The sequence below is a fragment of the Vicia villosa genome, linkage group LG6 (genome assembly GCF_029867415.1).
Source record: "Vicia villosa cultivar HV-30 ecotype Madison, WI linkage group LG6, Vvil1.0, whole genome shotgun sequence".
In the NCBI taxonomy this organism is placed as follows: Eukaryota; Viridiplantae; Streptophyta; class Magnoliopsida; order Fabales; family Fabaceae; genus Vicia; species Vicia villosa.
In genome coordinates, this window is record NC_081185.1 from 83,943,898 (window position 1) to 83,960,282 (window position 16,385).

At 36.2% G+C, this 16,385-nt stretch overlaps 1 protein-coding gene across 1 annotated transcript; it reads right to left on the reverse strand.

The window, feature by feature from the left end:
- Positions 1 to 7,412: 7,412 nt before the first annotated feature.
- LOC131614017 (uncharacterized) lies at positions 7,413 to 7,973 on the reverse strand. The gene has a single exon (XM_058885647.1). It carries the CDS (start codon positions 7,971 to 7,973, stop codon positions 7,413 to 7,415), a length of 561 nt encoding a protein of 186 aa, XP_058741630.1.
- Positions 7,974 to 16,385: the final 8,412 nt, after the last annotated feature.

Genomic DNA, 16,385 nt, shown 5'->3' on the forward strand with positions numbered 1-16,385 from the left:
GTATAAACTTTTGCTTGCTCCTATTAGCTGCATTCTTTTGGCTAATATCCTACAATACAAAAAATAAATTAAAATATAAAAATGAAACAAGAAGTTTAAATGGAAGCTATTATGTTTGAAGAAAATTTATACGCATAATCGTAATATATAATAAACTACCAAGGTTATTTCCTTATTGCTGCATGAAAATTTTGATATGAAAAGCATCATACTACCATATGAGAAACAATAGTATTTTATCCTATTGAATTTCACAAAATCACATCTAGATGTGATAGTCTTTGAGTTGAAAATTGAAATGAATGAAGAAGATGAATGGTGTCTATTCAATTTTTTATTCAACAAGCATTATTGGTATATAATAAACTACCAAGGTCATTTCCTTAAATAATAAGTATTTTATTCCCTAACTGACTAGTATTTTATCTTTTTTAGTTTCACAAAATCACATCTAATGGCTTACGATTGTTTCGATAAATCTACTATGATATCAAACATGCACTAAACACAAAGAAGTAAAATAACTATTGAGCAAAATAAATAACTTACTTGAATATGATCATCTTTCCAATATACTAACAATTTCTTGAAATGATCTTCAGATATTCTCTTTGGACGGTGCTTTAACCTATCCTTCATATTAGTACTTTCCAAAATAATATTTCTTGATACACTATTTGTAACGTCTCCAAGCATCATTTAATCGAGCATATACTGCTTTTTTTCCTCTTCCACTTCAAACTCTTATGATCACTAAACACGTCAAATTTAGAGGCAAAAAGATAATGTCTCCAAATTTTCAAAACAAACACCACATCGGCCAACTCCAAATCATGCATCAATAATTCCTCCCATGAACTTTAAGTTGTCTTGAAGCATAGGAAACCACTTTTCCATTTTGCATAAATTCACCACCAAGACCCATCTTCGACGCATCGCAATACACCACAAAAGATTCACTCGAATTAGGAAAAATTAATACCAGAGCCGTCATCAACTTCTTCTTCATCTCAACAAAACTTTCCTCGTACGCAACATCACACACATAAGCTTGACCTTTTTGAGTCAACGATAATGCTAAATTAGAAAATCCTTCAATAAACCTTCTATAGTAACCATCAAAACCAAGAAAACTTTAAATCTCAGTCGAAGACTTCGTAGTCTCCCATTGCAATATAATATCAACCTTAGAAGGATCCACCGCAATTCCACCACTAGGAATCACATGGCCAAGAAAAATCACTTCCTTCAACAAAAACTCACACTTTGACAGCTTTACATACAACTTCCCTTTCAATACTTGCAACACAACTCGCACATGTTCCGCATGCTCCTCTTCCAATTTGGAATAAATCAAAATATCATCGATGAACACCACCACAAACTTATCCAAAAAGGAATGGAAAGAACGATTCATATATTCCATAAAAACACCTGGAGCATTCAACGCACCAAACGACATCATAGTGTATTCGTAATGACCATACCTCGTTCGAAAAGCCGTCTTAGGAATATCATATGATTTAACGTGAATCTGATGGTAACCCGACCTCAAATAAATCTTACTAAAAACATTAGCACCCACCAAAGGATCCATCAAATCATCAATTTTTGGAAGTGGATACTTATTGTTGATAGTCACTTTATTCAATTGCTTGTTGCTCACACACAATCTCATACTTATGTCTTTCTTCTTAACTAACAACACAGGCGCACCCCATAGAGAAACACTCGTTCAAACAAACTTCTTCTCGAGCATCTCTTCCAATTGCTTCTTCAACTCATTCAGCTTGAAAGCCGACATTCTATAAGAAGCCATCGACACGGGACTTGTACCTGGCACCAATTCTATAAAAAAATCTACTTCATGTTCTGGAGGCAAATCACTTATATCATCTGGAAATACCTCACGAACTCACAAACAATCGGAATTTCAACAGTTGTAGTTTCACAGTCACTCTGCAAAGATGAAAACATTGCAAACATCACGACTTCATCTCTAAGGCATTCAATCACTTGCTTAGCATTAAACAACATCAGCTCTCCACCATCGCCAAACTTGGGAAACCTCAATGTCTTATTGTAACAATTGATATGAACATAGTTGAACTCCAACCAATTCATCCCAAGAATCACATCGATTTTGTGCAAGGGTAGACACACCAAATCCATCACAAAAGTCTTACCAAAGATAGTCAAAAGACATCCCTAACAAACAAAATTAGTAATAGTAATACAACCACTAGCAGGAGTGTCTATTACCATACTACCTTCCATAGAAGATAAATTCGATCCCAACATAGTAGCACAATCAAGCGAAATAAACGAATGTGTAGCACCAGTATCAATAATAGAAACCAATTCAATATCTATCAAATAAGAAAAGAAATGTACCTGGAATAGTCATTACTGCCCTTTGCTCAAAATCTGCCAACTATTGAAATAAGGGTTAATCTTAGTCCAAATAATGCTTTGTGACTAGTAGCAGACATAGTCCAATATGAAATATATCTTCTGTCTTTTGTCCTTAAAATCTTCAAATGTTGTACTTCGTTTGATAAAAACATTTCTAATGGAACCAAATGTTAACTTTCACATCTTCCCAATGCAACTTGCAAAAACTGATTTCAAAGCATGCATTGTTTGCTTTATTATCTTCAACTTACTTTTCATTTTTAAAACACCAATCTATTTAATTATACTGCAACATAATTCTAAATGTTTCATAATGACTATTGTCTCCTACTTCCAACCTCTCTCATTTCTCTTATCTTTCTCCCATCAAATCATTCATCTCTCACTCCTCTCAAACTCATCTCTAATACATATTAAAATATATTTAACCATATTAAATTATATGTATGGAAAGAAGGTAGTATTATTTTGTACCATTCCCACCATACAATTATGATTTTAAAAAAAAATACAATTATGGTTACAATCATGAAATTCTTTTGTCAAAAAAAATATATATACAGTTATGGTTATAAATTTATGTATTATTGATACAAATTTACTCTGTTTTACTATTTACATCTTTTCAAAATGTTTACATCTTTTCAAAATGTTTACATCTTTTCAAAATGTTATTAGTAAGTAATTATTTCTATAAATTTATTATATCCTGACAATTATGGTATTTTTTTGTTAAATAAATAATTATTTGTATGCAATTAAGAAATATTATGGTATTTTTTACTATTCATTTTAAAACAATGATTTATAACAATTTTTAATTACTCTGTATAATTATTTTTAATACAAATATTATATTTAATTATATTGTATAGTTAATTTTAATTATACTAGATTATGTTCAATTTATAATTATTTTTTATAATTTATAAAATATGTATACTTTAAAAATTTGATAAATCTATCTTTAGTTTCTATTTCAAAAGAAGATCAAAAGTAAGCTGGAGAGTGTGCATTGCAATCTGCACCATTAAAATTTTGTAGTTTTTAATTTTAATATTTTTGTCTTTTAATCTCTTTTCAATCCATGATTAAGATTATATCAGAGGAAAAATTAAAAGAAAAGGGGGAGAGAATCTCCTTCCTTGCCAATTACAACTTCCTTCACACTTTTTTCAGTTTATATCCCCATTTTCACTCCATATTTTTCAAATGTCTAATAATAAATATTAATTTTAATTTCTGTTCATACATCATATCAACCTAAAGCAAGTTGACTTTGTATATTGATACTCTAATATCAACCGTTAGAACTATATCAAGTACAAATTAGATGTGTGTTTTTTCCAACCTATCCTTTTATTAGAGTAGGATAGCCGTATATCATATAATATTGTGTCTAACACTAGATGACAGTGCACGGGGAGAAGTAAACCATAACTCATGGTTGCTTGCTAATATTTTGTTACAAACTTAGTATTTTCATCTTTACAAATTCTGGTAGACAATTTTTCGTTGGAGTGTTTCATAACTGTATCCTATTATCAATTATTAATATAAACATAGTTATATAATACTATATTAATTAAAAGTAAAAATAACACAAATGCTCTTTTTTTTTTTTTTTTTAGTTTTCAAACTTTAAACTAAAAGTAAACATCACTAATAACTTCATATCCGGATTTCACATAGCCATACTCATGCTATTCTAATATATATGTATGAACAGGAAAACAACTTTATTTTTTTATTATAATATTTTTTTTTTTCAATAGGCAATTGATTAAAGAAATCGCACTAGGGGTGCAACCCTTTTACAGAATTACAAGGAAATAAAACACCTAAGCGGTAACTTATACCACTCATAATAAGAAGAACAAAGTTTTGGCTCACTAGATCTAGCTAACCAACTCCACGATAATTGCACCACATTACCAAACACCAATTCAAAACTAAAAGAAGCTTGCTCAAAAATGATAGAGTTTCGCATAGTCCATAAACTCCAAACTAAAGCAATCCAAATGATAGACACCTTCTCCCTCTCGTTAGCTTTCTTGACCACCTCTTGAACATCCAACAGATCCTTAAATTGATTTAGAGAAAATTGAACATCCTCGCCTAACCATGAGTAAACCCTCTCCCACATATCCTTCACCACATTACAATAAAAAAAAAAGATGACCTATAGATTCCGGGTAAAGCCCACAAAACACACAACACAGATTCTGTATGTTTACAACTCCTCTAGCAAGCAAAGAATCAATAGTGGGCAGCCTTAAGATAATCAATCTCCAAGCAAATATAGCAATCCTAAGTGGTAAATCCAAATTCCAAATAATCTTTAACTTACTGTGCATTATGGGCTGCCAAGCACCTTGCTTAGAATTCGAAACAGCAGCCGCAAGGCTTCCCACCGAGAATATCCCTGTCGCCTCCAGCTTCCAAACGAAAACATCCATTGCACCGTCGCCTAGCCGTGCTGTCTCCAGCTTAGCCATAAGTTGCAGCAGCTGAGAAGCGGTAACAGAACCCAACGCCGTCCCATCCGCGACCCCTACCGCTCCCATGAAGACCGCTGGCTGCCAAATGGTTTGATCACCAGACCTGGAAAAAGAATCACCAACAATACAGAATTTATTTGTCGAAACAGCGAACAGGTTCGGGAAAGCCTCGCAAAAGATACCATCCCCACACCAAAGGCTCGTCCAGAACATGGTATTATCGCCTATGTTTACCATACACCTCACATTGCTCTTGAAACCATCTTCCTCAACATCCAGCTTAACCTTATTATCAATCACATCCCTCCACCACAAGGAATCTTTCGACTTTGTTCCGCCTACCTCATAACCTTGAACTATTAGTTTCGGCACTATATACCTCTCTTTGATAAAATCGCTCCAAATGGCCTTATCCTCCCTAAGCAATCTCCACTTCCATTTAAGAAGGAGCACCTTGTTAGCTTCTCCTACATCCCTTATTCATAAGCCTCCCTTATCTTTGGATTTGCACACCGTCTTCCAATCCACCCAATGGATACACCTTTTGTTTTTGCTTCCCCCCCAAAGGAAATTGCTAGCTATACCTCTAATTTATTTGATAACCAAACTAGGAGCTTTGAAGAAAGAAAACGTAAATAAAGCAATAGCATTAATCACCGCATTAATAAGCGTCGCCCTACCACCAATGGAAATAGTCTTCCCCTTCCACGATGAAAGTCTATTTTTTATATGTTGAATAACTTTGGCCCAAGCAATCCTTCTTCTATGATTGCCCCCAACCAAGATTCCAAGAAATAAAAAAGGAATCTCACATTTTTTACAACCAAGAAAGTAAGTCGCCGAGTTCAAGAACCACCCTCCCACATTTACACCATAAACGTTACTCTTGGTAAAGTTTATTCTCAAGCCCGACACTAGCTCAAACCCTCTCAACACAACTTTCAAACACCAAAGATTATCGATCGACGGCTCCCCTAGCACAATAGTGTCATCCGCAAATTGCAAAATGTCGACATATTTCCCTTCACCGTACTTAAAGGGTTTAAAAGCCCCTTGCACCACCGATTTCCTCACTAAGGCGGTTAAGCCTTCCATAGCAAGCACAAAGAGAAAGGGAGATAAGGGATCCCCTTGCCTAAGGCCCTTATTAACCTTGAAATCTTTCGTCGGGCTCCCGTTCACTAAGATGGACATATAACTAGAAAAAAACACTTTCTTCCAACCACTTAAGCCATAAGTCCCCGAACCCCATTTCCTTAAGCACAAAAATCAAGTACTCCCAAGAAACGGAATCATACGCCTTCTCGAAATCCACCTTAAGAAGAAAGCAACTCTTTTTGAACCTTTTGGACCAATCAAGAATTTCATTCACCATAACCACTCCATCCATCATATTTCTATCCGGGACAAAAGCGGTTTGGTTATTAGAGACCAATTTACCTATCACCTTCTTGATCCTAGAAGCCAAAACTTTAGCTAGCAATTTATAGATACTCCCCACCAAACAAATCGGGCGATACTCACTCAAATCTTGCGGATTTTTGGATTTGGGAATGAGAGCTATAAAAGACGACTTGAAAGATTTCACTAGCTTACTTTTTGAATGGAAGTCCACAAAAAATCTCATGATGTCACTCTTCAAAATACTCCAAAAAGACTTGAAAAACTCTAAGGAAAACCCATCCGGTCCGGGGCTCTTATTACCATCACATTCCCATAAAGCCTCCTTCACTTCCTCTTCCCTAAACGGACTCTCCAGCATCTCCCTATCCAAACAAGACAACTTAGCAAAACCAAGCTCCACAGGAATCGGTCTTCCTCCTTCCTCCGAATTGAAAAACCTACTGAAATGGTTGAACACAAACTCCTTGACCTCTTTCACCTCTTCAACATAGCCCTAGTTGGTCTTAATAGAGCACAAAGAGTTAGATCCTCTTCTACCTCGCAAGAAATTATGAAAAAACCGAGTATTACTATCTCCTTCACTAAGCCATAATTGTCTTGACTTAAGGCGAAGAAACCCTTCTTTCCTTTTAAGACCGTCCCAAAACAATTCCACCTCTTTAGCCCTGTTTTTTATAGTATCCTCCGAAGCGTTACCTGCACAAAGAACAAACTCGTTATCTAACAAATGGATCTCCTTGCTAGCTTCATTAATCCTCATGTCGATCCAACCATACACCACTTTGTTCCACCAAATGAGTCTTTGTTTTAGCACTTTCAGCTTCTCCGCCAGGCAAAAATCACCTCTCCCTTTCACTTTAATCAAACTCCACTCCTTCTCCACAAAGGATGCAAAATCTTTATGCTTCAACCAATTGTTGTTGAATTTAAACGGTTTGGGCCCCCAATCTTTCCTATTACCTTTAATCCAAATCGGAGAATGATCAGACAGATCTCTACTACCTATCACTTGAGAACCCACATTCCAATCCCTCATAAGATTCTCGGACAGCAAGAATCTATCGATTCTGCTCATGGCTCTTCCATTGCTATTCATCCAAGTGAACTTGCCCCCGAAGTAGGAGGTTCCACCAAGTCCAAGTTCTCCACAAAACTCCTAAAGCAGTTGATGTCGTTACTGTAATTCCTATTACAGCACCCAACCCTCTCATCAACGTGGGTAACAGAATTAAAATCGCCTCCCACACACCACGAACCGACAGGAAAAGAGTTTTTGATCTCAACAAGGCGCCTCCAAGTCCTTCTTCTGATAGAGAGATCACACGACGCGTAAACATTCACAAAATAGATCAAAGAGCCTTTCCACGAGACTCCCATCCCAATGAAACCTATGCCTTTGAAACTAAAAATCAGACAGAACAAATCCTTTCTCCACATAATCAGCATGCCCCCCGAGGCCCCAATTGCATCAGACGAGGACCACTCAACGTTGTCCTTACCCCATAACTCCTTGACCACTCCTATATCCACCTCCTTTAACTTAGACTCCTGAATGAAGCAAACATCTGTGTCTTCTTTTTGAATCAAAAAACCTACCCTTTTTCTTTTGATCCTACTGCCTCCACCTCTAATGTTATAAGAAACTACAATCATTTCAAACCACTTCCAGCCTCCTTCAGAACCACCTTGCCTTTGGATTTCCTTTTTTCCAATTCATCCAACCTGGCCACCGTATCACTCTCCCGTCCTTTCGCCGATATCCCCAGCAATTTCATTGAACTCCATAAACCCTCCGCATTTGTACCCCTTTCATCGTTCAGAATTCTACCATTACAGTTCCTAATGTCTGAATCGTAGAAATCGCACCTGGAACTTGCACCGGCGGTTCATGATAGAGACACGTCCTATTTCCCACCGGCATCGTAAAGTCGGCCACCTTTTCTCCAAGATCCAGAACTTCCCTGATCTTACGCCTAGCCTTCTTTGAATTCTTAACTTTACAGCATTGTTCGTCAAAAGACACAGTGTTTCCTATCCTCTCTCTTTGCAATTGGACTAATGGAAAAGAAGCCCTTGCTTTTGGATCCAAAAAATTTGTTGCTGCACTGCACACAATCTTCGGCCCAATACCTTCACTAGGCCTAACCCTTTTTTCCAAACCAGATGCTGCCTCATCATTATTAAGAAAAGAGTTAATAAGTAACCCCCCTGGGCCCACCTTCTTAGCCACAACACCTAGGTTACTAGGCCTAAGTGTAGGATCCTCACGACGTTTCATTAAAATAGGGGTATTAATCGATTGACTTTCGGGACAGAAGCTTTTCAGAGAAGAAAGATCTATTCCCATGCAATTGCAATTAATGCCCTCAGAAACTTCCCTGGCTTCGTCCCCCTTTGCCGCTGAAACACCAACATGCGCAGCCGACTTATCGAAAGAAGCGCCAAAACCCAGTCCATTCAACTTCTCTAGTTCCTCCTCTTCAAAACTTCTCTCCGACGCCATAGAGAATGAATCGGAGATGCTGTTAAGGCAACCGGAACCAGAGACATCCTCATCGTTAACCAACGAGTACGAAGGATCCTCTATAATCATCAGCCTATGCCAGGCACCATCTAGACACACCTCCACGTTGCTTCTGATAGTTTCCACAGACTTAGAAAATACCATGAAAGTCAACACATCCAGCCTTGTCGGAATGTCCTCTAGAAAGTCCAAATTTGCTACACACCCAATATCATTTAATAACGCCTCAAGGAACTTGGCATTCCTAGCATGGCAAGGAACTCCATAGACAGAGATCCAAACCGCTCTAAAGCACTCCGCATCCGACGGCTTCCACTTCCTAACCTCTTTGAACCACCTTTCTAACCACTTGCCTCCACCGGATAGCAGCGTATCCATAAAGCCTTCGTGCGTTTCCTCCAATAAGCACATGTTGGGGCCTAGCGGAGTTACACGAACCGAGAGAAAACCTTCTTCCAATAGACTCTTCCCCACTCCATAGGCTAACCCAGGTGTTCTCACAATGCCCACCATAGAATTCTCAAACCTCCTCAGGTCTTCCTCCTCCGAGTTGAAAACAAAAGCTTTGCAAGCCTCCTTCACTCCCTTGAACACAGAAGGACCGGACCTTCCAACAACTTCAGCGAAACTCTTAGAGGGAAAAACTGCATCCTTAATACCTCCCTTGGAGACCTCCTTCCGAGGACCTGACCTAGCCACTCCCGAATCTGTACCTAGCACAACTTGCTCCACCTTCTTTCTTACGAATTTAGCAATATTGGCACACAGCTTCCTACCCTCCAGCCAGATATTATCCAGCTTAACCTCTAGGGTCCTCACATCTTCAACAGCGAGGAACCTCACAAAGCCATATTTCTGACCCCTCCTGTCTCTCTTAGGAGGTATGACCACCTCTTCCACCAATCCCAACTCTTTAAACTCGAAGAAAAGATCCTTTGCCCTCAACCTATCTCCAAAGTCTGAAACAAAGAAAGTCGTCCTCTCGCCTTCTCCTTTGCTTTCAATATTCCTCCAGATGTCCCAACGAACAGACTGGTGCAAACCACCATTCTTCCGTTTACCCTTACCCACCTCTTTCCAACCAGTATGAACAACAGACTCCATTACCGTAGAACCACCTCCGATGAAACAGTAAAAAACGAACTCAAGAGAGAAGGGAGAGGAAAGAAGTGTCTTTATTATAATATTAATAGACAGGAAAACAATTATTATTATATCTCTTTTTTCATAATATTAATAGACAGGAAAATAATATTTATAACAAAAATAATATATGTGAATAAATGCGCTTATCACTAAGAATCGGGATGTGTTGATGTGCATAAGGTATATCCTTATGCACGGTGCATAAATACTCAAATATTATTTATATTATTCAAAGTATTATATTTATTACTCAAAATAATATACAGATTACTCAAAATAGTATAAATATTACTCAGAACAATGAATATATTATTCAAAATAGTTAAAATTTGATATTACTTAGAATGGTGTAAATATTACTCAGAATAGTGTACTCATTACTCACAATTAATAATTACTCATAATTAATAGATGTGTACAAATAATGCATATATTATTCATGGATTATGATATTATTACTCGTTTCTAACTAAAATGTTACTCGGAACAATTTAAATATTACTCGTACGAGACTTATGCACCATGCATAAGGATATACCTTATGCACATAAACCTGACCCCTAAGAATCTGTGCATATTTCTCTTTCTTTTTTTCCATTTTCTTTCAACAATATATTTTCTTTTTCTACGCTATTTTCATTCTTCTTAGTATTTTGCATTTCTTCTCACAATAATGTATACCCACTTGTACCCATGCAAATGCATGGATATCTCAATATTTTTATAAATATCATTAAAACAAAATTAACATTTATATAAGAGAAAATATTTGGTTGATCCAAATATTTGTATATATTGAAAATATATATATGATTCAAATATAAATAACATTATGTTTTTGTTTTAAAATAATAAACTATTTTGGTTAGACAATTTATTTTTCTTTTTTTCATTATTATTTTATTTTAGAAACAAATGTGTGTAAAACACCGATATCCGTGCGAACGCACGAGTATCCCGCTAGTTGTTAATAAAACAAGTACCTCGAATCAAGTTATTCGTCTTGTAATTCTCTGCTTCACTCAAAGCAAACACGCTACCATTGGTCTTGGCAGCTTTAGCATCCTTCTTCGGTTTCTGGCACGGGGTGCTGATATGACCATGTTTACCGTAATTAAAACAAGTCGGACCATCGTCTTTGCAGTCAGGAACATGATGATCAGTCTTACCACATATGTAACATCTAAGCACCTTGTTCTCACACTCATTGGAACGGTGACCTTGTTCACCACCCCTATAACACCAGACAGAAGCAGAAGCTCCTCCCCCACTTGGCTTCTTCCCCTTAGCAACTTTCTGCTTCCCTTTGCCAGCAAGAGCATCATAATGCTTCTTACGATCATGATGAGGTTTTCCTTTCTTCTCGTTCGGGCTCTTATAATGAGCCGAATGAGCAATATTGTCTTCTTCATAAATTCGACAACCATTCACCAATTCTGCAAATTTACGGATCTATTGATATCCAATCGCCCGTTTAATCTCCGGACGCAGCCCACTCTCAAACTTGATACATTTTGAAAACTCCACTTTCTCTGCGCTATAGTGGGGATAGAACTTCACGAGTTCCATGAACTCAGCAGCATACTCAATAACAATTAAGTTCCATTGTTACAACGCAAGGAACTCCATCTCTTCCTTTCCTTGGACATCTTTGGGAAAATACTTCCTCAGAAACTCCCTCGTGGACCTAGCCCAAGTAATCACTTCACCAATACCTTCCAATATCTAACGAGTGTCAACCCATGAGTCGACAGCTTCACCAGCTAGCACATGAGTACCATAGCGTACCTTTTGGGCTACACAAAAATCCATCACCTGGAAGATCCTCCCGATCTCCTTAAGCCACTCTTGTGCACCATCTAGATCATACCGACCATGGAAAGTAGGCGGATTCTCCCTCTAGAATGTATACAAGATACGCGACTCGTCAATCATTCCAGCATTAGGCTCAGGAGCAACAACCTCCAAAGTAGCAGCAATTATAGCATCATTCCTTCCAGCCATACTCTGTTCACACCAAAAAGTTAGCATCAAGATTAAAAATAATCTATCGACAGTAATCCAACTATCACCCTACAGACTCAATAACCTGGTCGGAAGGACCTAATCTGATATCACTAATGTAACACCCTTATATAATACGAATTACATCGAAACAAAATCACCAACATGGGTGTCACATCGTCATATAAACTTCACAATAACATGTCTTTCTCCCTAACACGGGATCTCAACATTTATTTAAAATTATATTTCATTTATCATCACAAAACAAAATAGATTATCTCGCAACAGAATTCACAATTTAAAACATTTTTAATAACCTTCATAAAACATCAATTAATCTTCATGGTTCATGAGTTATAACTAAAACATCAAAATCCTTTGAAAGGCAATCCATCAAAATGCAATTCAAAATTCAAATAGCCAAAGTGAACATGATAGTTCTAAAACATAACGGCCCCGACCCCGATGTTACTTATAATAGCAAGACTCCCTTAAATTAACAACGGTAAAAGAACGCTATGAAGTTATCCTCTAACTTCAACCGACTACTCCTGAGTACCTGCGTGTTACCCACGTGGAGGCAACATTTAAACATAAAGGGTGTTTGGTAAAAGAATACTTTGATGTAGTGTTTGGTATAAGAAAAAGAAGAGAGAAATAGAAGAGAAAGAAGTGTTTTATTTTATGACAAAGACATAAATGTCCCTGGTTGAAATAAATAAATTTATTAATTTTATTAATTAATTTTTAAATAATAATCTGTGCTAAAAAAATTACTTGATTTTATTTTTAACTTTTATTATTATTTTAATATTTCCTAGTTAAAATTTTATTATTTTCATTATAAATAAATTTATATTAGTTTATATAATGGATTTTGTAAATATATTTAAAATATGTTACGTAATAATTAATCGGTCTACCAATTATGGAAAATTAAAAATATAACATGTATCTTTCCGATTTCTTCGCTCAAGAGAGAAGTTTGGAAATGTCAGTGGGACCCATTATATTTGGATCTCTCGTTGCTATTTCATTGCTCACCAAACGAGAGAAATAGTGCATTGCTTTCCAAACTCTCTCTCTCTCTGCTAATTCTCTCTTAGCAACTTCTCTCAAACCAAGCATACCCTAACAATGGTGGATTTAAATATAACTCATGTTATTAATCACCAATACAACAATCATCATCATACAACATGTTAACCATAAAATCAAATAAACTATCATCATAGATCATCAATATCATCAAGAACAACACAAAATCCCAACCTACAATTATCAACCCCTTAAATCAAACATAATACTCATGATAAAAGAATTCCTACAGTAGATCTTCTTCTTCTCCTATTCTTGCCTGACTATCTCTTCTTTCATGTTTTCTGCAAAACTCTACGTTGAATGAATAATCTCTCCTTTTTCATCTTTTTACCTAGTTAGACTTAGGACCCTTATTATGATAGTCCAATTAAACCCTTACTAACTCCACCTCACATTATCTCTTATATTATTTTATTTTAGTTAAATAGTAACAATGCTAATTAGACTATTTTACTATTCTAATTACCACATCAATTCTATAGCAAGTGTACTATTTTTCCTCTGTAGTAATAAGGGGAAAATTTTCAAATGTCGATCTCAAGGACTGCGTGATGCTATAGAGTTGTGTTTCAATTCAATTAAATAAAAAGCCTTGGGGTTTTGGTTTGGAAATTATGAATTAAATTGCAACTAAAAGTAAAAGATGTATTTGGCCAAATATGAATAACAAGCCAGGATAGGTGTGTGCATTAACATGTAACAACTCTGAATCCTTATTTCAATTACAATTTATCAATCATCAATTACCAGTTCTCAAGAATGTTTACCCCTAATTCCTTAGCAAGCAAACCTTTAATCATTCATCCTAAATCCTAATTCCTTAGCGAATTATGATGAAATTAAGCAGTCGAGTTATCAAGAATGTTTCGGTACTATAGGGTATCTCTATTCCTAGGCGGTGTCTACTATAGTATAAGTGTATAAAAGCCCTAAAATAGAGGTCCTTCCTAATTGTTAGTCATACATCAATCCTGTTGGTCCGACGAGGATAGCTTTAAAAATATTATACCATCAAATTGAACATGAAAGATAAATATATTATTGAAATTCGGAATTCAAAATCATCACAGATGTTAATCAGGGACACCCCCTAGCATTGGAGGGTTTAGCTACTCATACTGTTTACAGAATTCAAAATATAAATTATAGACATTACAAGTGTTGAAGATGAAATTGATCTTCAATCGCTTCCGTTCATGAAAATCTCCTTCTTACTGAAACCCTTGTCTTCTCCAATCTTCTCTCATGATATTCTTCGCTTGCAAAAAGTCTCCTAATTCATCGTGAGAACTTTTTTAAATAGTGCAGACTCACTTAGGGCAGTTGGAAATACCAAAAACACCCCTCTAGGTCCCAAATGGTGACAAAACATAAAAGTACTCGAAACAGGGTCACTGACCAACATGGGCTTAGCTATATAAGTCTGGCTTATCACTCTTGTCTTGTATCTTTTGCTGGAATCTTAGACTTAATCTTGATTCTTTGGGTTATTTTCTTTGGGAAGAAACTTATACTTACTCTTTGTTTCTTGGGGCTTTCATTGTTTTTGTTCAAAAGCTTTGTCACACTTTCTTTTTAAGAACCGTGTAATGGACAGCCTTGGTTCTTTTGGAGATTCACCTTCACAAACTGTTTTTAGTTAGAAAGAGAAGACAATGTCTGACAGAATGTCAGGACATCTTGCCAGACATGTTTGTTGAACAAATAGCAGAAGAATTGGTTTGATAAGATCACACACGTGTCAGATATGTGCAGAGATCTGTCCATATGCATGCATTGAGAATAGTTCCTTTTCAGCAGAAATAGTCAAAATCTAGAAAAGGTATTCAAGGCATACATTGAATGGATGAGAGTTTTCCTAGTATAGCGTTTCTTTTTGACCTAAACTATTGAAAAACGCTCAAGAATCGTTATCCTCGAGACTCAGGTTCTGCTATTTATAGAGATTTCTTCTTGCCTCTATCATATTGTGAGCTATTGGTTCATATCAAACATGAGATTCATTTGCGTTTGGCTAAGCTGAATCCATCTATGGTATTGTGAGGGCCATCTTTGTAAATTTTTGGCCAAAAAGGGGGAGAAAAGTGTAGGTTTAATCCAAATAAATATGGAACTTGATTTTCCATTGCTGAACATGTCAAAAAGAAAGTCGTGTCATTTGTTGAAGAGTATGTCTTTGTGACTTGTGATCTGAGTTATGAACACAATTGTGACTTGTGTTCTGAGATACCCGGAGGAGCATGTGGATACTTCTTTATTTTCCTCTTATGGTCTTCTATGATAAGAATTGGTGTCTAGGTTAAAGGGGAGTGTTGGTCATCTTCTTCCTCGTGTACATCAGATGATCTCGAAATCTTCGTAGCACTATAAGTGGTGCAGTAGGTGTTAAGGTCTGTGTTGTATTGGAACTAACTCAGAAGACTGAAGGAAGACATCAATCTGAAGACGGTATTCTTGATCTATTGTATTGAAGATGAAGATGATGAACAAGATGCTAGGACATCTTAACTAAAGACGGACTCCATCCAACTGCTGAGGGATACTGGTAGACAGTGTTTGATTGAAGTGTTGTAATATGTAACTTATTTGTTTTAGCCAAAAATTTTCCAAAGGGGGAGACTGTTAGTTCTCTATTTTTAGAGTTGGCATAAATTTTGTAAAACAAATAATAGTGTCAATATTGTAATATATAAAAAGAACATGTACAGCAAGAGTCACAATGGAATGCCATGAACATGTTATGTTGAAACAATTCAACATCTGGAATAACATGTCACATGGGATGTCACAACGTCATGCCTGAGATGAAATGAAGAGTTTTATTTAAATCTATGTGATTTAATTACTATAGAGTATTGTAGAATATTCAAGGATATAATGCAATCAATCAAGGTGTGATTTGCGAAACAGGTCTGAAGAATCAATAAGAATATTCGAAGAATCAATCAGAAGAATCATGGCAGAATATGAAGAATATAAAGTTTCTAAATATTGAGATATTATAGGAAGCTAAAGATTGAAGACCTTGCTTGTAGCATAAATAACTACATATGAGTAACAGAAAATAAGCTACGATTAAAAGCATTATAACCTAGGTTTTGTAAGCCAGCCGAGTATTGAAAAGATTAAATCATTAGGGCTAGGTTACATGAACCTCCCGGGTTGTGGGAAGGTCACCGTGTAGGTCTCGAAGCTGTTAAGAAAGAGACATGTTGTTCACCTTGAAGCCTGTAGGCAAAAGGTGTATTGTTCTTGGAGGAAGCTTTTAAGCAACTCTAAGTTAGTGT

What these genes read in the sequence shown, in the direction of transcription:
- LOC131614017 (XM_058885647.1), bottom strand. Translation starts at nt 7,973, where the DNA reads ATGATTGTAGTTTCTTATAACATTAGAGGTGGAGGCAGTAGGATCAAA.